The following is a 23,193-nucleotide window of genomic DNA, read 5'->3' on the forward strand; positions in this document are numbered from 1 at the left end:
CTGAGTCAAGAGAGGCGAGAGGTTTTATGCAGCAACGAGTCAGAGGAGCTGAAACATGATACATGATGCATTCTTTATTACATTTCTTTCCTTTTTTTTTTTTTTTTACCTTTCCCAGTCACCACGGCAAAGTAGCCCAAAGCCTTCATGGGAAAAAGTTTTCCTTCAACTATCTGTTGAATCTACAAGAGAAGGAAGAGATACAACTACATTTATAATCATGTTAAAGCAAAGAGTAGGCTAATAAAATTATCACAGCAGGTACCACCCAGGGCTCCAGCTACAGGCCGTTTTAAAAAATGATAATAGAGCTCCCCCTTCTGGCCAGTGCAGGGTGATGCAACATTGCGTTTGGGAGAACATTTTGATGGAGACCATTGCTGAGTTTGGGACTGGCCCGTCTTTGATTGGCCAGGTTTTAGGGGCCGGTTTGGGACGCAGTGCACGTGTGCCCTCACCCTGCTGGGGCTGGCCAGGTTCTTCTCGGCCAGGTCCACTTTGGTCAGGACGAAGATGGTCCTCTTCCCCTGGGGATCCATCTGGCTGACCAGGTCTGTGACTATGCTGCGCTCGGCGTCCACTGAACCGTCTGAGGGAGAGGACGCAGGGTTCATGGACAAAACTAATTAATCTATAAGCTTTTCCCATATATATACACTTCAGCACAGATAACATGTTAATTCAGTTCCCCAGGCATATCAGTCCCAAAAGTGCCATATGGCACTCTCAACCCATACCTTTTCAAGCAATCAAAATGATTGCTATACTATTGTTTGGAGCTCCTATTAAAACCCGACTAAACTTTCTCCATTTTCTCAACCATAAAGTGGCTTTGGGTGGAGCCACTTCATATTGGGCTTGGGACAGCAAACTGCAAAATTGCTCCTATGTGTTTTCAGAAAAACAGAGGAAGTGCTTTTAGCAAAGCACTTTCATACAGCCTTAACCATGAGGATCACTTGCCACCTGAGTGGGCCTACCTAACAAATACATACCAGGATAGTCCTAAACCTAATACAATGTTCAAGCAGACACAGTGCAAGCTGATGTAAGCTTTAGAGATGCGGTAAAGAGCTGGATTCACTCTACAGCACTGCAGCCATGACGTGATGAGAGTGCTCTCACCCTGAATGCAGAGGATGATGGCGTTGGGGTTCTGCATGTAGGCCCTGCTGATACTGAAGATGGTCTCCTTTGTGTCAGCGGCCATTCCGGCAGTAACCGTCTGAAAAGATCAATCCATATTACATTTCCAGAAGCCATTTTGAAATGTGTACATACTGTACGTCGACGTACCTAACTGAATTGTTGTAGAATGGCAGTTCTGGGGGTTTCGTGCATATTTAGAAAGCATTATGTGCAGACTTAGAGGCACCACTTTATTAAACAAGAAGTATCTATAAATCCCCACTCCTAACCTGAAATAAGGAGTAGCAAGGGGAAAGCAGAGAATGAAAAGTGGAAAGAGGGTTAGCTGAAAATCTTACTCACACTGATGACACCTGGAAGGTCCACCAGCACCATTCTTTGGATCCCTGGGCCTTTCACAGTCAGAGAGATGGTCTACAACAGAACAACCAGACCACACTGACTTCACAATGCACTTTATCAGTGTCCATGAAAATAAAAGGGTGTTAACTCCTATCATACACCATACAATGAGTGGAGGATCACGTTTGGAAGAAAGGTTACCTTTAAACTAGCACATTAAACTAGAAATCTGTCCAAATTTAACAATACAAATGGAGGCAGCTCATTTAAAGGCAATGGGGGGAGGGCACTTATGACATCATTAAAAATAAAAGGGAATCATCTGGCAATAGCGCAGATTGTTCAGAAATTGTCATGTTCTTTAATAAAATAAAATGAAATAGAACATGTTGAGATTAAATATTAGTCTAAAATGTGACCAAAGCGTTTGCCGTTCATTGGCTGCGCTGCTGTTATTTTCAGCGTCACCCTTCTTCACAGCCCAATGGTAGGCACCCGATTAGGCAGCAGCACAGCGCATCGTCATGGTGACAGGCGGGCTCGGGTCTCACCTCGGGGCTAACAGTCTGTCCGTCCCTCACGCTCTTGCGCATTCTGATCTCGATCTCGTTGCGCAAGGCCGCCAGCTGTGTGAAAACAAAACCTGAGTCACAGGGCTGAAGGTGTCCGCCGCACCACTATCGACTCCACACCTGGGCCAAATACGTCATTGTTTTGGACACATTTCAAATACTTTTCTGCGCTCGATTGATCTTGCCTGGCGCTTACAGAGCCAAAAAAAGAAGACCAGAAGGCGGAGTTCAGACTTTTTGTGAGGATTTCATAGGTTCCAATACACCAGACTAAAGCTCAGTAAAGCATAGAAAAGTATTTGAAACAATTGTGTATTTGACCCAGCTCTGATTGGCCATTGCCGGTAAAGCCCTTAGACGCGCCCCATCACTTACGTCATCATCTTTGGCCAGGTCAAACTCGCGGGTGCTGTCCTTGAACATGGCTACATGATGAGGTCCTTCACTTAGGGTCACCTAGGAAACCAACACAACACACAGAGGAAGCTAACGCTAACAACAAACATTCACACAGGCCACTCTTGGACCTAAACAACTTCAAAGAAGTGCTTGGAATGAAAGAATCCGGAGTTTAAATTTTACCCAGATATAGACAATTGCTAATAGGTCATGCTCCACATTGAGATCACTGGTTTCAGCCTTGGCTATTAGTAGACTATGACTGGAGCTCCACAGTGGTGGGACAGACATACCAACCTTCACAGGAGACCTGGTCATCATCTCCCCTGACCCCCGGGGGAATATCCTGGCCTGGGCGATCATTTCCAAAACGCTGGTCTTCCCTGCACTCTGGTCCCCAACCACCACCACCTAAAGACCCAAGGAGGAGGGAGACCGACTAGGATCAAGGGGGAAACCTATCACTCTAAAGGCAGTGGTGGGGAACATATGAAACACCTCAGTTCAAAAGAGCTGACATCAACACACATAAAACATTAGGATATGGCGGTTCTAGCATCACAGTGATTGACAGTACCAACGATAGCAAATTCAGATTTCAGAATTCAGAAAGTGGGACAGGATACCTGAATTTCAGTGTTGGTCATCTCCCACAGTGACCTCTAGTGGCCAAGACCACACATCTCAGGCTGCATGCATTACTCACCCTCGGCAGCTGATCCTGGGTGTTGTAGTTGGAGTCGTAGTCAGATAGAATGTCCAGCACTTCCGAGTACATGTCAATCAAGGACTTCTGTAGATGAGACACAAGGACATGTCTTGAATGAACAGACGGCACAGCTAGCACAGAAAGGTTAGCATGCTAAAACCACCCACCCCGCCCAAAGGTGGATGGTGACGTGCTTAGACAGCCAGTAGCCTCGTGGCTAGGGTACATGACTGGTTGGTGGTTCAAGCCCCAAAGTAGCCATGATAAGATCCATTCCCTTAACCCTTTCAGTCCCAAGAGTGCCATATGCCATTATACCTTTTCAACCAATCAAAATGACTGCTATACTTTTGTTTTGAGCCCCTATTAAAACCCCAACTTTCTAAATTGTCTCAACCAAACCCAAAACCCCTTTTTTTGGTGAAGCCACTTCATATTGGGCTTGGGACTGAAACAGTTAGGCAAACACCCTTAACTCCACATGGCTTCAGGGCGGATTGTTCCGTACTTAGTCGAATCAACTGGAAGTTGCTTTAGATAAAAGCGTCAGCTAAACAGCTGTAATGGACAAAGCCGCCTCACCTTGACCTTTCTCTGGTGGATGCCCTTGTCGTCCTTCAGCAGGACCTCCTTCCTCAGCTCCTTGTTCTCCTTCTCCAGACGCTCCAGCATACGCTGGTACTTCATCTGAGGACGAGACCCAGCTTTCAATAACATACTCTCACGCGCGTTGCACTTTTATTTAGCTGTTCACATAAGGCACCTCCTTCCATTTCATACACAATGCTAAAGCATACGCTGGTACTTCATCTGAGGACGGGACCGAGCTTTCACTAACATACTCTTGTGTGTGTCGTACTTTTATTTAACAAGTTAGCTGCTCACATAAGACACCACCTTCCATTTCATACACAATGCTAAAGCAGCGCCATTTAGCCAAGAGACCCTGTGTCTGTGTGTCAGCTGTGCAGCAGTGCCCATCAGAGTGACTGCAGCAGCTTATGATAGTGGACCATTGTCTGCTCTAAAGTTTGAGACTTGCATTAATTCCTTACATTCTAATGATACACATTTTGTATGAATATTATTTTGTTTACACTCAACTGGATACTCTTAAGTATTAAATTAGCAGCTTGTACCTGTGTAAACAGCAGTTCCTCTTGCAGGAGTTCCGCCTTTTCTTTATCAGCACCCTGCAAACCAAAAAACCAGGAGTGATGAACCATGATAACACAGACATGTCCTCTACTTTCCCAGTAGTCAAATCCATAAATTGGTTAATACTGCGAATAATTCCAAGAGAATTAATAATTGGATATCCCACAAACTGTCTGAAACACAATGGAAACCAAAACATTCTGCAGTTCAGTAGATCATTAACAGGTCATAATGAATGCCATGGACAAATACTCGTGTTGACAGAGAAGGTGCATTGGTGTCAGTTTCTAAATTTCCATTCCATTAAGTCAAATCCAATTCCACTCAAAGCAATATGAAATGGGCTATTTCCGAAAATAAGTAGCGTTGAATTTTATATGGAACATAAACTACATTTTAAAAAAATTATGCGAACTGAAATCCAGGCAAGTTAATACGAGTTCAGCTTTTCTTTCCGGATTTTGGGGTAATTTAAGCATGACTCAATATCCCATGTCTTCCAAACCCTTCCAATGTCTTACTCACACTAACATGAGGATGGAGCCAATATGTCTGGAACATGATTAAAAGTGACGTGCTTTATCAATGCCAGCAAGGCAACTAACATGTGCATGCCATATTTACAAAGGAGCGTGAAATGTTGCACATTGGCCCTTTGGCCACTTTTTACAGTCAAGGATGAAGTCTTGCTCAATTTGCAATCAGTATAAATTTCAGCAATTAGACTTTTGGAGGCAATCTTTCGAAGAACCAAGAGGTCATCCATGCATAAGTTGCCACATGCATACATAAAGAAAACTGCTCACTGTTTGCAATAACAAGCTGAATCATAGGAATTATTGATATGGTAAAAGATTTACACTTGTAATGTTGGTGACTAATTAATGACTAAATATGCAAAAAGATAGTGAGTAATGGGAAATGTTTTTTCTACATTCCCCTCTCATACTAGAAGACTTCTCTGAACATATGATTGGGAATGATAAAAAAATTCCATTTGGTGTCTGTGCTTGTAATCCCAGTAGTCACAAATCAAACGCTCAGGCACGTATAGAGGAAAGGGTTTAAAAGGAAGTATCCGTTCCCAAACACGCGGGCGTCACATTCCCAGGCAACCGCACGCCTGTGATGGCGTCTCCGTCTCATGCAGGGAAGGGGTGAGACCTGCAGCTTTCTGTGCGTGTGAAATTAGCGGCCGCGTTGCCGTGGTTCCTTGGCAGGACCGTCACCTTGCGCTTGTGCAGCGCGGGGCTTGGGGCGGGACTCTCGACTGGCGGCTTCGGCGCCTCCTCCTCCTCCTGCTGCCTGACCTGCTGCTGAACGAGAATGAGCTCTTCCAGCACCGCCTGCAGGGGGCGACAGAGAGCACCACACAAATCACAACGCTATTTTGGAAACCACTTTGCATGCCACTGTGTTGAGTGAAAAGGATAACACTAAGCCAATAGGCCCCACCATAGAACTAGCCTCTCGAGTAGATAACATTTCCCAGTGACACTTTACTTGAACCCCTCGCTGTAAGGCTGACTGTCATACACGACGTAGCAACTGTCACAAGTTGACAATATAGATAATGTCAGGTTATGTCAAATAACATGAAACGGCCATAGTTTTATCTGTAAATTCTATGACAGTACATCCATCAGAACATCCACTTACTGATAAAATTAAGACATTTCTAGATCATTGGCATCAACTGAAATTATCGGTTATGCCATCTTGGGACAGCTGCTATGTCATGTGTAAGCCAGGGTAATGTCAGCCTGATGGGGAGGGGTTCAAGTAAAGTGTTACCGGGAAATGTTATCTACTCGATAGACTATTTCTATGGTGGGCCTATTGGCATAATGTGATTACCTGTAGCATTGAAACGGTACATAACAGGCATGATAAAAATCACAGAGAATCGATTACCGTGTCAATGTCAATACGACAATTCAAGAGCCAAGTCATTCTTTGTGACTTACCTTTTTATCAGCGTTTTCTGGTACATGGCTTTCTGGAGGGGGCAGTGCAGGTTCTTCAGAAGACTCTGGAAAACACAAAGCCAAAATAATTAAGAATTACGGGAAGTCCAGACGAATCCTTCATTCACGCTTCAATTACTATCCAGCATGCTCATCATCCACCCAATTCAGTGTGTACATACAGGTTTATTTAACAGACCCGACATTATTCACTAATCAAACGTAAAAGTCTGAAAGTAATCAGACAGATCTGGCTTTCATGAATGTACATTTGGAATCCAAGACGTTTCGTGGATATTCCGTCTGAAATTGGCGTCGGAAATTTACAACAATTAAACAGGAATGTGGAGTCTGCTTCCTTTCCTGGCCAGATTACATTTTGTTGACTGGCTTTGGGAACTATAAATTGATGACCACAACCTATAAGTCCATCAGCACACCCATCCTGCGGCTTGGATGCAACAAGGATCCACACTTGATCTAAAGAGCTCGGAGACTGTTCTGGATTAACACCAGATTGAGCGTATTTGCTTGGAAAGAGATGGAATGGGCATCTTGAGATGGCGTAGTGCGTGAGGGTGTTATGGTTTCATCAAGGTGAAGAGTGACAGCTCTTTCAGGCCCAATCAATATTACACAAGCTTAATTACTGTCAATTCAAACAGTAGGTCCTGTAAGGGCAGCTGGGGAGAGTAGACATTATAATGTGTAGCATGCCATGTTGCAATATAAAATGTTCTTTGTCTTACCATTCACACACAGTTTTCCTTTCAAATAATTTCTATTTGCAATATTGCAGAGCCTTTATTGAACTTAAAGGACTATGTTATATCTGAGCTGAGCAATGAAACCCTGACATGAAGGTTTGGAGTCAAAAGCACTGAACAGCGATGGTTAATTTGGACAAACTATAGCAAATCCAGCCAAGTTCGTTTTTTTCCTAACTTTTCAGCGGCATGGCATGGTAGCAAAAAAAAGACTAAGCAGAGGGTCCCTCCCAGATCCTCCCCAGCAAAGAGACAGTGCAGAGAGGATAAACACATCACTGAGACTCAAGACTGAACAGGGAAGGAAAAACAACTTAGCTTTGCATGACAAGGACAAGGCAATTTAAGCAAAATAAAACATAAAATGGCAAAACAAAGTGCAAGTAGTGGTACCATTAAGCAATGGTTTGCGGTAAAAAAAAAAAAAAACACTTCAGCCTTTGAAGTCAACCCCCTAAACTTTAATCACGACTACTGTAGTTTATCAGCCATTTACCTTGACTGACATATACAGATAATCTGTTTGACAAAAAAACTAATTTAAAATTCCACAGATGTAAAAGGAACAGGGCTATGCTTCACATATCACAAAGCTGCACTGTACTCAAAGTTGGGCATGGTTTGATTTTCCACTCTGGAAGCAATCCACGCTGATTAATATGTGAAAGCATCCTGACTGAAGCAATTTAAGTCAAGCACTGCGCTCAAGGGGACAACGCATTGGGGATTTGAATCCCCGCCCTGTCAGTTACAAGCGCAGTTCCCAAACCACATTTCTACACAGCACCCAACTGTGCACAAAAAAACCCTGAAGGAGGCTTGGCTCACATCATCCGAGAACTCTTTATATTCTCTCCAATTTCAATCTCGTTTCATCTCCCAACTGGAGATTTTTTTTATATATAGATTTTGAGCCCATTTGGAGTGGACTCAAATCTGGAATCTATACGGGCCATCGATCAACTATGGTTTAAGTTCAATGAAATGTCAGCAGGCGTGAGTTAAAACAACCGACTGAAACCAATTTTAAGATCTACGGGAAGCATAATATTCGTCAAGGTTTTACTGATTGCATCACAAGGCCTTACACACCTTGAAATATATTTTTCCGTAGACTTTACACAACTACAGGCATCTGTATTTTAAATTGATTTCACACATACAAAGCTTTGAAAAGGCTTTGAACCAGTGGCCTATAATACCATCCTTGCTCATGGGCTTAATTTAGTTCATTATATAAGACCCATCTGCAGACACTGTGTAACGCAACAGTAAGGTAGGACAGCATCTGCTAGTCTACCGGACTGATCAGTTCCAATTAGCTGTAGCCTGACAACGGAAGACAGAGGACAAAACAAGTTTTACACACCTAACACATGTAGGCCAGTAGCTTCAGTGACCTCACTACCCACACCTGCAAAGGGTTGATACAGAGAGGAAGATGGAAACAAATAAAAGGATGCAAAACAAATGGGAACGCTGTATCTGGTCAGCCCAAGGCACGCCCCACCAATAGGATGAGTCAGTGTGCAATTGAAGCTTCCGCAGCGATTCAGCAGGCAGCAGCAGCGAAAACAGCGAAGCACATGACAAACGCACGTCAACCCCAGCTCATGAATCCCTATGCACCAATGCCTGAAAAGGAATGGACCCAAAGGATTTAATCTATTCCGGGCACAAGGAGCACACGGTGACGTGTGACCTTTCCTGCCCACCCTTGGAGAAGAGGTCCTTGAGGAAGGAGAAGTTCTCGCCAATCTTCGACAGGTCAGGCAGCATCTTGGCCAGTTCCTCGCCATCGGGGAGAGCCTTGGAGAGTTTTTCTGCATCAGACGAAAGTGAGGTATGGTGAACGTGGCAAGTAATGGCTTGCGAATCTGAACGTAGCATGTGGGCTCTGCTGTGGACTGTATCATCCAAACAGTCACAGGAGGCACACTACTGAACTACTCAAGTGCAATGCTATTTTAACTTCATGGCTTTGGCATGCTATCCAATGCATCTGTTCAGTGATAAACAGTCAACATTCAGAATACTAATTAAAAAAATATATGGTTGCACAAAAACATTTTTATTTCAGCCTAACTTAGTAAACTTCCTTTATTATTTGATCAAATGCTTTCCCAGGGTCTCATTTTTAATATTTACTGTCTTTACCCAGATATTTTCATTTTGGTTGAAAATAACCTGAATGTGGCCAAAAACCTCAGGAAAAGGCGCCAACCTAAGTCGATACGTTCATTGAGTTCTCGGATGAAATCCGGCACTAGCGCCTTGTATTCACTGAAATCTGGAATCATGTCCTTCCATTCTTCATAAGTCTGGAAGGCAAAAACAAAAGGCACAAAAAGGCACATACTGCAGGGTTACAGAAGCTGATTGATTATAGAAAAATAAATTGCTTTTCAACAGAAAAGCATACAAATAGCAGTTTTAATTAAGAAATAAATAAAACAAGATGAAATACGCTGGAACAAGCAGAGGGAAAATTCTCCAGTTTGAATGTCAATGAATACTTCACGTCTTTCCAGGAAGTGTCAGAAGGTTGGAAGGAGCGTGTGAAGAAGTGCAGAAAAGCATGATGGCTTGCCCATATTCTATCACCTCCTCTGCGCCGAAAAGAATCGCACCCATGACTTAAACACCATCCCACAAAGCAAGATGTGCACTCATAACCTTGGAGACAGAAAGCGAAAGGGAATTTGGGGGGGGGGGGGGGGGGGGAGCATGAACGATGGCATGCGCGTCCATCTGTTCACCACTTGAATCGTTGGCTCATGACTGTCTGGAAGAGATTCAATGCTTCAGCGAGAGGGAAGGATATAGCATGAGTGGGGCGATGGCGCCACTCTGTGACGGATAGAAGGCAATGCAGGTCAGCATCCCTCACTTTTGTAAATATTTTTGGGCCACTTTTGGGAATTATCACATGGACCAATAAAACTGACTGACTGAGAGATGGGTGGATAAATGGATGGATGGATGGATGCATGGATGATAAATTGAATAGAGGAGCCTACAGAACTGTTCACATGGCAATTATCTGGTGAGATGCACTTGCAGAATTGCATAATGTAGATGACAACATTGACTATGCCAACTTCAACGTGTTACCAGACCGGTATCATTACCATATTGATAGCAGCAGGAGCACACTTCCGTATTAACATTAACATAATTTCTCACTGCTTTGCCAGCAGCTCTGATATAACCGTTACAACCGGATAACTATATTGACTAAATTAAATATGCATGTATTGCTTCATTTATCTAAGTCTTTTCTGGATTAAGGCTTCCAAAACAGGCGAATACTTCCAAAACAGACTAATACACCACAATTTGTGTTCATTTTCACAACTCAGTCCATCACAAGAAAACAGAAACAGGTGTCAATCAAAGGCTCAATCTCAAGGTATAACTAATTTAAAGGATAAGGCAGAAGGCAGAGAAAGAGGTCAACCCTACTCAGAAAACTTGACCTGCAATAGGGCCTGTGGACTGGGAATCTTAAACGAAAGCAGTGTACCTTTTTGGCAGTGTACCCTCCTCCCACGGCAGAGCCCAGTACGAGATAGCGCAGTCTCAGGAGCCTTGTGGCCAACTGGGCCACCCAGAAGGTGCGACGCTGCTGATATCCATGTCCCCCGGAGGGAAGCCGTGCAGAACGCACAGGAGGGCGAGACAGGGAAGTGTAGTGACGGGCGGCCGAGCGGTGAGTGGGGCAGCGAGGGTTAGCGTTGGTAGAGTAGCGGTGATGGATGGCTCGGGAAAACGGGTGCAGTTTCTGTAAGGGCAGACGGAACCTCACACCTACACGGGTGGGTACCAGGATCTTGCAGGCCATGCTGCAAGTGAGAAACACAGTTGATGCTCTGTAGCCAAATCAATGTATTGAAACAGCACCAATTGTTGAACACACGGTATGGCAGCAACACAGTTAAGCAAAAAGCAAACCATTTGGCCTGCTCCAGAAGTAAAACCGGCTTATGATTTCATAATGCTAGCTTCATAATATGAATGGAAAACAGGAAACCTCACACATCAATTTCCATGTTATACGCCTCACTGAATCTCTTTTGGTACGGAAAGTGACAAAATGACGGCTTCATTTCGTTAACATACGTTGACAATATTACGGTCGACAGCAAAGCTAACTTGCTAGCTAGCCTAAAGCCAGAAATGATTGATATAACTGGTTAGCATATAGTAAAGTTAGCATGCTAACGTTATATGTAAAGCAGCTAACCAGTTAACGTTAGCCAGGAGCAAGTTACATCGATCACACGTACCATTGTTACCTTGCCCTTATTGTTTTATGAAACGAACCCCAGCTATCTAGATGCATTTTGACAATCAAATAATCAGTTTACCGAGCTAGCTACAATCCATCTTACTACTGGATACTAACATTAGCATCCACGCCCCATTTTCTGTTATGACAAGTGAACTCACCCGGCGACAGTGTTTCCGACTCGTAACATTGCGCTGGACATTCAGCTACAAGGGTTTCTAAATTTATCGGAATACGGCTAGCTAGCTCCTTCAGTCCATGGTAACATCATGTTAACAAAGCAGTACATTGACTATCTAGCTGGTTATCATCAGCAGCCATACCCACTAATACAGTACCCGCGGTTTCACTTTCAGCTATCTAGCAACTTCCTAGAACTAGTCCGACTCCTTCATTTGAACCGAATGGAAACAAGGACCGTACTCCACGTTCCCATACGTTTAACATTTTCCAGATGAAAAGAAAAGTTACTCTTGATGCATTCATAGAAGTAAAAAAAAAAAAAAAAGAAGAAAAAATTCCGAAACAGCACATCTCGTTTCTTCAAAATGTATATGAAAAGGCAACTGTATACATCTGTATGTTTATGTGCTTGAAAAGCAATGTAGTCGATGGGGTTTCACACATTATTTACAACCTTAAAAATCCAAAAATATTATATCCAATCCAAATACAACACATAAATGTATATTTATAGTTTCAAGAACCCTAAACATTAAACTTAGACAATTCCAAACTGAACACTAGACCAACTAGTCCATCATTACTGCTTTCATACACAATGTATACATCCATGGTCACACCAATGTCATATTCTTTGGAAATGTCAAAGTTAAAGGCAAGTTAAAGGACTAAGAAAACATGGGTAGCACTGCTTAGGAATATGTCTTGTTGAATTTCTGTGAAACAAATTGGTGATAGAAATGAGATGGACTTCACTGTTACTTGGAAGAAGCAGAAAAGTAACCTCAGAGGCACAGAAAATCAACAGGATTGTGTGCAATATCAGGTTTATTTAAATCATTTGCGTGATGACAATAACATGTAGTATACAATTAGTTTCCCTACCTCAGAAAACTGTTCACTGACCTGTTCATGAGCAAAATGTGAGCATCCCTAAATATGATCAGTGCATTGCTTTGATAATTAAGCAAATGTTAAGGCAAACTCGGATTCATTTCACGCCACAATGTCAATGTGTCAACCTATTTTTATTTGACCAAATGATCAAACTGCCCAGTACTTGTACAACATGTTAAAAATGCATAATAAATTACCCATATCCATAAATTCCTAAGATTTAAATAAACATACCGTTACAGTTGTAGGATGAAAAATATCATTTTAAATTAACTGCATTAAATAAATTCAGACATCATGAAAATGTACAGATATTTAATAAATCCTTCAATCAAAAAGTACCAACATACATTCAATTGCAAACCCCTCCTATTCCCCTCATCAAAATAATAAAAATGTCAACAACTTAAAATGTGAAATCCATGTTCTATAAACATATAGAAATACCATAGTAAAACATGTGGTTCCACTGGTGATTATATTGACTGAATCGTTTTTATTCAGTTTATTGCCAATTATTCATATAATTTTAAAAAAACGAAAGGGTGCTGTATAATGATGAATAAACAATTTGTATATATGAATATACCATTGTACATATGTTATTACAATTAAAAAAAAGAAAAAAGCATTTCATGGCATGTGGCATTGGATTCATACTTGCGTTTAAACATTAAGGCAGGATTACTCTTTTATGGATATGTTGTTTATATTTCCATATTTAATAAATTACATATCTATACACGTAGACCTGTAATGCTTTTGTGATTTATTGTGTATTTATTTTGTATTGAATTATAATCTCATTAGACAAGCTTTCGTGCACTAGTGTGTGAAACACACATTACATATGGTTTAGATAATAGTGTCACATTTGAGGTTGGTGGGGTTGGGCATTGAAAGGTACCACTGCATTAAGCCACCTCAGGTGAATGACATATTTACACAGAAATTGTAAGTACGTGAAAATCAATCAGATTTCAAAGTCACGAATGACTATTGGGTTAAAACAGTAAATTAAAACAGTAAAATGTAATCTTCAAATTTCACACCTATCATTTTCAAATAATTACCACTTACATTTTCAAACAATTTCAACTGAAGTGACTTTTTATTAAAATATATTATTACTTTAATACAAAAATGTGAAATATTGTTTTGTACACTCAAAGCACAGCAATAGCATAAATTACATGTCAGAATTAATACAGTTAATACAAGTAAAGCATAATTTAAAGTATTTTTGGAAAGAACAGTCAAAATCCACCAGTCATCAATGCTGATAGACTCCAGATACAGAATTAAAAAGCTAATCCACTACTCTGTATGACTGGCATTTTCCTGCCCTATCTGACACGGTTTCCTAAATGAAAGGGTACTGCTGGTCTATATTCTAATATAAATGTAGATATAACCACATGTACAGAATATTGTTTGATATGAAGCCAGTCGAATGGAGAGCAAACCTGTGGAATATGGCTGCCCACGACAGGCTTCCACTCGACAGTTACAGTACAGCGGGTGACCACCACCGCTGATCCAATACTTCCACTTCCAATGGGTGACCCCATTTGAGAACAAACTCGATAGAAAGGCCTCCACTGACCATGGTCAAAGATTGCAGCAGGCATCTCCACTGACACCATACTGACTTGCGCCGGGCAAGCTCCAAACCAATCTATTCGAATCACCCCACTTTCAGATAATTGTGTTTAAAACGTGCAAAAATCAAAGGAGCCTCGTGAACACCCAGGCGTTTGTGATTATCATGGCAGGATTGTTCTTCCACAGGAAGAAAAGAAGGATAAAGAGAAACAGCCGAGAAAAAATAGTGGAGAAGATCCCAAGAACCGTAATGTGTTACCATTGTTACATTTCGAAAAACGTTTGCATCATTCTCATAAGTTTACTAATTTGTTATTAATGTGTTTATGAATTGGTTGCACTGTTGAAATTGTTTTATGAATGTGTACCTACTGGCTACTTGAAGGCTTTGCCATCTTCCAGTAGCATTTGATATGGAGTAAGGATGCGTCCCATTTGCACAGCTAGCACCCCATGGCATTGCCTCATCCTACTATAGTGTCAACATTTTCAGATTTTCACTTAAGGCAGCAACATGTATTAGTGCTGGTCCTTGGAATTACACGAAGCAGCAAAACAGTCAAAACAAGGAGCTGCTTTGAAATCCTTCAAGAAATCTTCTTGCGGCACTGAAGAACGGGAAAGCCACAGATTTCAGAAAGGGCTTTGGTCTGTTCCCAGGCTGCCAACACACCTCCGCATTGTTTTGGAAAAAACCGACCCACCGTCCCTTCAGAGCACCTTTGTGGAAGCTTGCACATAAGAACAGGGTATAAATTATTTTCTGTACGATATAAAATGGCTTCAGTTAAAAAAAAAAAGTCTCTAATAACAGCAACCCGTCTTGTATTTGATCAGTTGCGTCCACGCAGTGAGGGTTAGCAGTGGTGCTAGGAGGCTAACAGGTGGAATGTGTTCTCAGGGCTGTGGGGAGGTTTGGCCTCAGTGGTAGTCCTGGGCTTGGGAGGCCAGTAGGGGTCCATCTGCAGCTCTCTGGCCAGCCGCATGTAGCGTACATTAGATGACTGTGTCCTCTGACAGCACAACCATGCCAGGCAACTGGGCCCGCAGCAGTCAATACCAGCCTGCAAACAACCCAACAAAGGCTTTTATCAGGCAGACCACAGCAAAGTCCATTATCTACCATCATAACTCCGTCATAACCGTCTATGCTACAGGCTTGACCCTTCTCCTCTTTACAAACTAATCTAGCAGTTCATCTGCTTCATAGAAGCTACATACAAAATGTCACACCTTATGTGTCATTTAAAAGGCAAACAGGATTGTGTTCTCAAAAAATAAAGACAGTATCAGCACCTTACAATTATCAATCGCTTCATATCAGCATGAAATTAATTCAATATTTGCCAAGAATTTTCCTTGGTTGATTGATCGTGTTTATTTTGTTTATTACTCAGTGAAATATGTAGCTGACAAGTGAGCAATAATGCAAGGTAAGGATAATTATTCTTTTACACCAAGTACGTCAAGCATTACTAAGTCTTCTCCAATTTCTTACCTTGGAAGTTTTACAATGTTGTTCCCATAACTGGACATGCAAATGGTTTTGCATTTAGTACTGGCAGAAAAATGTATATTAAGGACTGAAGAATTTAACTTTTTGTTCACACCATAGCATGCTTGGTTTGAAAATGCATCAGTCTGCACTTCAATAAAAAATTGCATACAGTGGGGCCTACTGTAGCAACTGCACTCAAGCAGGAAAGTGTTATGGTACGTTCACACTTAGCACTTATATAAACAGCTATGTGTAAAGATTTTAAATGAGTAGTGCACAACTCCACAACAGCTCACTCACTGAAACAAGCAACAGTGTGCAAAAACACAACAATTACTGAAGTATACACCCATTACACAATCACTTTGAGACCTTTAAGATCAGAAAATAGGTGAATGTTTCAATGGAGCCTACACATACTGTAACATTTGAATTTGCTTGGAGGTGTGTGGTTTTTTTGTGGTCTATTTTACTCTGCAAAGGCGCAAGTGAAAAAGCAAGTGTGAACGTAGCATTTTCGGGACAAGAGTGCAAGGACCGTTCTTCGCCTCTAGTAGGCAGCAGTGAGGTCAGATCACAGTGGACGCTGTGCGTGAAAGGTCAGGGGTCACGGGGGGTCACAGGCAGAAGCAGGAAGTGAAAGCGACAGTGAGGAAAGCCACAGATTCCCAACCTGAGGCGTCTGGGAGGCAGAGGTGACGCCACGGCTGCCCTGCTTGTCTGGGCTGAACGCAAGCTTCTGAAAGACGGTGTCAAGGAGGACAGTCTACGAGAAATCGCAGTGTGCAGGACAGAATTACAGAAGCTACTGACCACGCTCATTACAGTGGATGATATCCACTCACAACAAAGGGCAAATGATCAAGCCATACTCTACTGACAGAAGATCTATAGTGCTACTCTAAACACGAGGAAACAAGCTGAGTATTACCTGATTTGTGGAAGAGAGCCAAGCAATTCTAAGAATCCTATTTATTGTAATTTGTTTGTTCACTAAGAGCTCTCACTGAAGAATATGTCACTGAGATTAGTTTCTGAAGAACAGGTTACTGAGAATACATCATTCTGAGCCGAATGTTGTGCAACTCGTGAAAACACTTTTGGGTGGTCATAACCCAGAAGTGAGGACAGGTCAGCTGTTAATGTTTACCTGCACATGCCCGAGTTGAGAGCCAATGAAATTTCAGTTCAGCAGATTCCAGAAATGGACTAAAAGTCTCTGAATGAATTGAAAAATCATCACAGAACATTCTAGCACTAACAGTCAATGGGATTGACCCTCAGCCCTCCAGGGCATCACGTTAACCTCGCTGAAGCCTCGTTTCATACCCCCCCCCCCTCCCCCACCACCACCAGCAAAGCGTTCAGAGCTCTGAGAAGAGAGCAACAGAAGGCGTCAGAAGGCCAGGCGGTGGCAGAGAGTGACAGGAGGCACAGGAAGGCAGGGCGACTGGCTCTGTGAGCCATTAGAATGGCATGTCACTGGGACACCGCCAACCAGTTACCGCGACAACACCCGAGTCACATGGTACCGCTCGCATGGAAACGACGGAAAAAACATTCATCGCAGTCGGGCCAGCGAGACAGCAGAGAGAAAACGTGCTTAGGTTTTACAGCTAAAGTATTGCATGTTCAGCTTCTGTCCTGACTTTCAGTCCTGATCAGATTTTCCATGAAGCCTCAATCACCTTGAATAATAAATCTGATTGACAGCATTACAGTTTATTGCAGGCAGACTCCACATTGGCTCTTGCTTGAACAATTTAAGGATTAATGATTAAGCATTTTTTAATACATGTGACTGGAAATAATCTGTGGCTTATAACAATGTTTCTAAATATAAACAGCAGATAAAGGCCCACATTAAGGAGTGTCCCAACGGTCCAGACTGCTGTATCAGTGGCTTACCTCGATTAGGACAGATACGGCAGCGTTCACTGCCACCATAATGAGCACCATGATTCGCCACTGATAAGGGACGCACACAATCTAAAAGAGATGGGAAAAGACCAGTCAACCAACAGCAGGAATTTTGCTCCAAGACTGTGGAGACATTAAACATTGTGGTGTAGTGCTATTGTGATGCAGGTTTAAAAACCAGGGCTCAAAACTGGTGATAAGCGGAGATGGCAATGGAAAGAGAGTGGAGGGGTAAAAATCATGTGTGTGCAAATAACAAAAGTGAACAAAATAAAGCATTATTTCATATAATGTTCCAAATAAAACTCTTATTTTATGAACCTGCAGTGCGTCATGTCTGAACACTAATAAACATGAACATACTCTAATCCTCGTAATACACCAATAGCTGGGTAGAATTACAACGGTTTCCTAGTGGAGGATATTTGTTCATTCAAGGGTGACATCATAAAGCAAGAGGGGGTATAGGGCAGCAAGTGGAGGATGTATACTTACTTCCAGAACATTATCGATGGCTGGAATCGGATACAATACGATGAACAACAGGATGAAGTAGAAGAACACAGCAGACAGGAGGAACGGCCCTGTAGACACGGAAACAGACGTGCTGTGATCACACTGAACCAGACAAACTCATTACCTGGCACCATTCGTTCCCTCTTATCTAGGGTTAATTACACAGCTTTACTCTGTTACTTTAAGCAATTCAGATATTGGACCAAAGGACAAGGTACTATAAGTGGCATTTCATACATTAATCTGATTAATGTGATAAATCATATAATAATGATCACCACATGACCTAATTTGAACAGTGGGCTAGCGTATTGTATTAAGGTTGCACAATATATGAATTACCGTCATGGAGATATGAACATGTGAGATAATCACATCGAGAAAGACTGCTTAAACTGCTAACGATGAATAGTATTCATTTAAATTGACTGGCTGTTGAAGTGCAATTTGTTCAATAAACGCATATTGGAAATAATGTAAAAATATATATATGTATACAGTGGGCATAGGCTAGTCATTGTCTGGGGTCTATGTTAAGAGTGTAACGAAAGCAGATAAATATTGCAGTGTTCTAATGTCTATTTATCTCAAGTAATTTCATCATCGCAATATTCAACAATGTTATCGCATATTTTCCTCATATCGCACAGACCCATATGTAATATGAACCATTTTGCTGTCTGGGTGCAGAGATGGCGGTGTAGTGAGGAAATCACTCACAGTTTCTGTAGCTAGGCTGCCTGAAGGGCTTCCCTTTGGAAAAGAGGATGGCGACGATGAGATACTGAAAGCAGGAGACATAGAAGATGGTGGTGTTCTCGTAGTTCTGGATGTTCCTCTCCATGTGGTCACTGTTTGTAGTGTTGTGAGCAATACTGGACGTATTGCAAGCACTGTGGGACAGAAAGACTTGTTACAGCCAGCACCCAGTATCCATAGGGGGCTCTACACACTCAAGCTGTAGCTCCCACAAATACGCATACAAGCACGCACACACACGCTCATGCTGTATCTCCCAGCACACACACGCACATGCTGTATCTCCCAGCACACACACGCTCATGCTGTATCTCCCAGCACACACACGCACATGCTGTATCTCCCAGCACACACACGCTCATGCTGTATCTCCCAGCACACACACGCACATGCTGTATCTCCCAGCACACACACGCTCATGCTGTATCTCCCAGCACACACACGCTCATGCTGTATCTCCCAGCACACACACGCACATGCTGTATCTCCCAGCACACACACGCTCATGCTGTATCTCCCAGCACACACACGCACATGCTGTATCTCCCAGCACACACACGCTCATGCTGTATCTCCCAGCACACACACGCTCATGCTGTATCTCCCAGCACACACACACACACACACTTATGCTGCATCTCCCAACACACACACTCATGCTGTGAGCACACACATGCGCGCACACACACACACACACACACACACACACTCTCACACACACACACACACACACACACACACACACACACACACACACACACACACACACACACACACACTCATGCTGTGAGCACACACACACGCACACACACACTCTCACACTCATGCTGTGAGCACACACATGCGCGCACACACACACACACACACACACACACACACACACACACACTCTCATGCTGTGAGCACACACACACACACACACACACACTCATGCTGTGAGCACACACATGCGCACACACACACACTCTCACACACACTCATGCTGTGAGCACACACATGCGCACACACACACACTCTCACACACACTCATGCTGTGAGCACACACATGCGCACACACACACACACACACACACACTCTCACACACACAGTGTGCAGTACTCACTCTGAGGCAGGGGTCCACTCCTCATACCAGCTCTGCTCCTTCACCAGCAGGAAACAGAGCACCTGGAAGCCCAGGCACACCAGGATCTGCAGCAGGACGGAGGAGAGCAGCGGCCTGGAGATCAGGCCCAGTGGGGGGCGCTGTGCCACCAGCTCCTTACCAGCCTGGTTCAGACTCACTACACACACACACACACACACACACACACACACACACACAAGCACACGCACACACACACACACACACGATCAGAAAAACAGGACAGAAGCACACAGACACACATTACATAACTGCATATTTGCTTAGCTATAACTTGCTTTATTTGCTTCATCATAGGACCAACTGCTAACATACTAAATGCACATTGCCTAACAGGAGATAGCTGACCCCTTATACAGCTGGACATTTACTCCAGCTATTCAGGTCAACGCTGCAATTGAAAGCCCAGCCATGATTTCACCTACAATTTCCAGTAACAAGCCAACTTCGCTAACTGATGTGGCACTAAACTATACGTAAGTGTGCAGATAAGCTAACGGTTGTACTCAATGGGTGTGACAGTACAGGGGTTAAACAGGAGTCGACATGAAACAAAGGGGGCCTTGTGGCCAGTAATACTCACTGGTGAACACCATGACCAGAATGATTGCAACATCGATGAAAAGGAACTGGAAATCTCCAAGGTTGCTGGCGTACTGAAAGAAGAAACCCTCCTTACAAACAGCAAGATCCTCAACACCGTTCAGTAGAAGATGTGACTGAGTTTTTTTTTTTTTTTTTTCACCCTCAGTTTACCTGACCTCAGAGGACAGAATATACCTATGTCCCATAAAGAATATAGTAGTTATAGTCTTTGAACTATATCTGGTATAGAGTACTACAGAATCAACTACACCTATATCACCCAGAGTATAGTGTAGAGCCTGTATGAATTATAACTATATCCCATATAGAGTATACTTCAGAATCTTTGTCTACTGTATCGATATCCGATATAGAGTCTATATTATATCTATCACTCACTAGAGGAGAATGATGCTGATGTACTGTATTGAACCTGATCTGAGATCAGTGTTATTGAGGGGAATAAGTGTAGAGAGCGCACAGAGGCAGTACTCACAGAGTAGAGGAGAACAATGCTGATGTACTGTATTGAACCTGATCTGAGATCAGTGTTACTGAGGAGAAGAGGGGAAGACTACACATAGGTAGTACTCACTAGAGGAGAACGATGCTGATGTACTGTATTAAACCTGATCTGAGATCAGTGTTACTGAGGGGAATAAGTGTAGAGAGTGCACAGAGGCAGTACTCACAGAGTAGAGGAGAACGATGCTGATGTACTGGATTATGCTGTATAGAGCCATGAACTTGAAGACACAGAAGGAAGTGACGAGAGCCGCTCTTCCCTCCCTGAGGAGAAACAGAAAGTTAGATCCTTACGGCATTTCCCTCAGTGTAGTTAAGTCAGTCCATTAACGTCCTGAGACCCATTTTTTAAGTATTTAAAAAATATTTTTTTTACATAATACAAAAATCTTTAATGACAGAGAAATACTGTGTAGAGCTCAGGGAAGCCAAAATGTAACGCCCAGGGTCTCAGGAGGTTAAAAAGGATTACTTAGTATTGCAGACCGATTTCTCCAAGATTGTGTCTCCCCCATGCAACACAGTAAGAGTAATACAACTGTAATTTCTGTCAAAATCGATGCCGATCCTTAAGGAATGACATTTTGGGAGGGACTACCTGATGAGGTCTGGCACACAGGTGATGTTGGGGGTTCTGGACGTGAAGGGGGAGGCCACAGAAGCCTCCAGCTCTGACAGGGAGATCCCACCGTGGGCTCTCTTCAGGGCCTGAGGACCAGCAGGGGGAGGACAGAGGAGGAAAAAAAAAAACAGAAGAAAGTGAGCACAGGAAGACGGCAAAAATAGAAGGAAGAGAGTCGACTGGCTCTACACATAAGAAACAATAGCAATGCAAGTCACTGCTTCCCGATACACAGTGAAACGATGTCGGAGTCAGATAAAGTCTAAACATAACCGACCGCACAAAGTTAAAATGAGTCTTTTGTGAACAGTTAGCGGGTCTTCCCGCAAAAATATGATTTGTTGTTTTACGAGCACACAGCAGCTGGCTATTGTGGGATGGAGGATGAAAACTAAAACAAGAGGACTGTATTAAATGGAAACACTCACGCCACAGTCGTTGGCTCCGTCGCCACACATGCCCACGAAGTAGCTGTGAATTGAAGGGAGAAAGGCAGTCCTTCAGTGGGCGGGCCGGGGAGAATTTCTTAAAGGCTGATCTGGGATCAGTCCGTGACGGCGTACTCACTCCACGCTCTGCAGCGCCTCCACCAACTGAGTCTTCTGGTCCGGAGCCATCCGGGCATACACCGTGCCGTGGAGGACCAGCTGTGCCAGGTACAGGAGAGAAGGCCAAGTCCCTACATGCCACCTCCCACTGGGCTCACATGTACTACTGCTATCACGTATTTCCATTTACTTCCTGACCACTTCATTAATCCTCTGAACAATAGGCTCTTTTGGAATGTTTTAATGATTTTTTTCAGTGTTCTAGAACTCCGTTGCTTTGGTTACATCAGCATTAGAATGTTTAGATAAGAACATTCTAATCACATATTTGTGATCTTCCCATGTTCTTAAAACCTTGTAATTCTGACGTTATAACCACTACTGCTGATTGAAAGCAATGGAGTTCCTGAAAACCGAATCAGAAGATTGCACAAAACCTCTTCAGGTTTTAATGCATTTAACCAAACCCAAAAATAGAAATAGCTAAAAGTAACATTCAATTTTTAAATCAACCCAAACACAGATTTATCCCTATTATAATCGCAGTGACCCAGATTAGGACTTTCACAAATGATTTCCACTTTTCTGAAAAGGTCATTTTAATCTCCCAAATTGCGGTGGGATGAAGGCTCAGCAGGAACCCAGCTGAGGGTACATAGAGTACATTTTTAAGACCCTAACCATGTCAACACTCTGTTAATGAGTTTGGCTCTTCTAATGAGTGCATGCATTGAGCAAGGAGACGTTTGCCAGTGAGCCTGGAAACCAACCTTCTGAACCAGATCCTGGAAGTGCGTGGTGATGACGCCGAAGGACTTGCCGCTCATGGCAAAGTGGTAGCGCTGGTGCAGAGACAGGGTGTCCTCGTCATCCTCATCTAGGCTCATGTCCACCGCCTGCAGGGACGAGGGGACAGGGAGACAGGGGCAGAGGGGACAGGGAGACCGGGGCAGAGGGGACAGGGAGACCGGGGCAGAGGGGCGGCTCAGTTTCATCAGACGCACTGCCTGCAGGAGGCTGCAACCACCCACCGAATCAC

General features: G+C 43.1%; 2 protein-coding genes across 6 annotated transcripts in view; both read right to left on the reverse strand.

Annotated features, from left to right (window-relative positions):
• Positions 1 to 11,741, reverse strand: part of LOC133128578 (dynamin-like 120 kDa protein, mitochondrial) — a 32,919-nt gene extending 21,178 nt beyond the window's left edge. The window contains exons 1-17 of one of the 3 annotated variants that reach the window (XM_061242218.1): positions 11,516 to 11,741; positions 10,590 to 10,908; positions 9,288 to 9,384; positions 8,779 to 8,886; positions 8,433 to 8,477; positions 6,297 to 6,361; positions 5,559 to 5,675; positions 4,311 to 4,364; positions 3,754 to 3,858; positions 3,169 to 3,255; positions 2,760 to 2,873; positions 2,439 to 2,519; positions 2,043 to 2,117; positions 1,492 to 1,563; positions 1,126 to 1,225; positions 459 to 589; positions 110 to 182 (exon numbers count right to left, since the gene is read on the reverse strand). In XM_061242218.1, the coding sequence (XP_061098202.1) occupies positions 110 to 182; positions 459 to 589; positions 1,126 to 1,225; positions 1,492 to 1,563; positions 2,043 to 2,117; positions 2,439 to 2,519; positions 2,760 to 2,873; positions 3,169 to 3,255; positions 3,754 to 3,858; positions 4,311 to 4,364; positions 5,559 to 5,675; positions 6,297 to 6,361; positions 8,433 to 8,477; positions 8,779 to 8,886; positions 9,288 to 9,384; positions 10,590 to 10,908; positions 11,516 to 11,556 (1,684 nt within the window). In that variant the 5' untranslated portion in view covers positions 11,557 to 11,741. Of the gene's footprint in view, positions 1 to 109; positions 183 to 458; positions 590 to 1,125; positions 1,226 to 1,491; positions 1,564 to 2,042; positions 2,118 to 2,438; positions 2,520 to 2,759; positions 2,874 to 3,168; positions 3,256 to 3,753; positions 3,859 to 4,310; positions 4,365 to 5,558; positions 5,676 to 6,296; positions 6,362 to 8,432; positions 8,478 to 8,778; positions 8,887 to 9,287; positions 9,385 to 10,589; positions 10,909 to 11,352; positions 11,487 to 11,515 lie in introns of those variants that run through there. The other 2 variants (XM_061242219.1, XM_061242220.1) reach the window with 2 other exon arrangements.
• Positions 11,742 to 12,347: 606 nt separating this feature from the next.
• LOC133128416 (polyamine-transporting ATPase 13A3-like) overlaps positions 12,348 to 23,193 on the reverse strand; it is a 31,578-nt gene continuing 20,732 nt past the window's right edge. For 2 of the 3 annotated variants that reach the window (XM_061241916.1, XM_061241918.1), the window contains 12 exons: positions 22,925 to 23,050; positions 22,174 to 22,253; positions 22,035 to 22,077; positions 21,583 to 21,692; positions 21,152 to 21,248; positions 20,458 to 20,530; positions 19,836 to 20,013; positions 18,694 to 18,866; positions 17,953 to 18,041; positions 17,446 to 17,526; positions 16,211 to 16,303; positions 12,348 to 15,103 (listed from right to left, as the gene is read on the reverse strand). In XM_061241916.1, the coding sequence (XP_061097900.1) occupies positions 14,909 to 15,103; positions 16,211 to 16,303; positions 17,446 to 17,526; positions 17,953 to 18,041; positions 18,694 to 18,866; positions 19,836 to 20,013; positions 20,458 to 20,530; positions 21,152 to 21,248; positions 21,583 to 21,692; positions 22,035 to 22,077; positions 22,174 to 22,253; positions 22,925 to 23,050 (1,338 nt within the window). In that variant the 3' untranslated portion in view covers positions 12,348 to 14,908. The remainder of the gene's footprint in view (positions 15,104 to 16,210; positions 16,304 to 17,445; positions 17,527 to 17,952; positions 18,042 to 18,693; positions 18,867 to 19,835; positions 20,014 to 20,457; positions 20,531 to 21,151; positions 21,249 to 21,582; positions 21,693 to 22,034; positions 22,078 to 22,173; positions 22,254 to 22,924; positions 23,051 to 23,193) is intronic. The other variant, XM_061241917.1, reaches the window with a different exon arrangement.

Source organism: Conger conger, chromosome 5 (genome assembly GCF_963514075.1).
Source record: "Conger conger chromosome 5, fConCon1.1, whole genome shotgun sequence".
Classification (NCBI taxonomy): domain Eukaryota; kingdom Metazoa; phylum Chordata; class Actinopteri; order Anguilliformes; family Congridae; genus Conger; species Conger conger.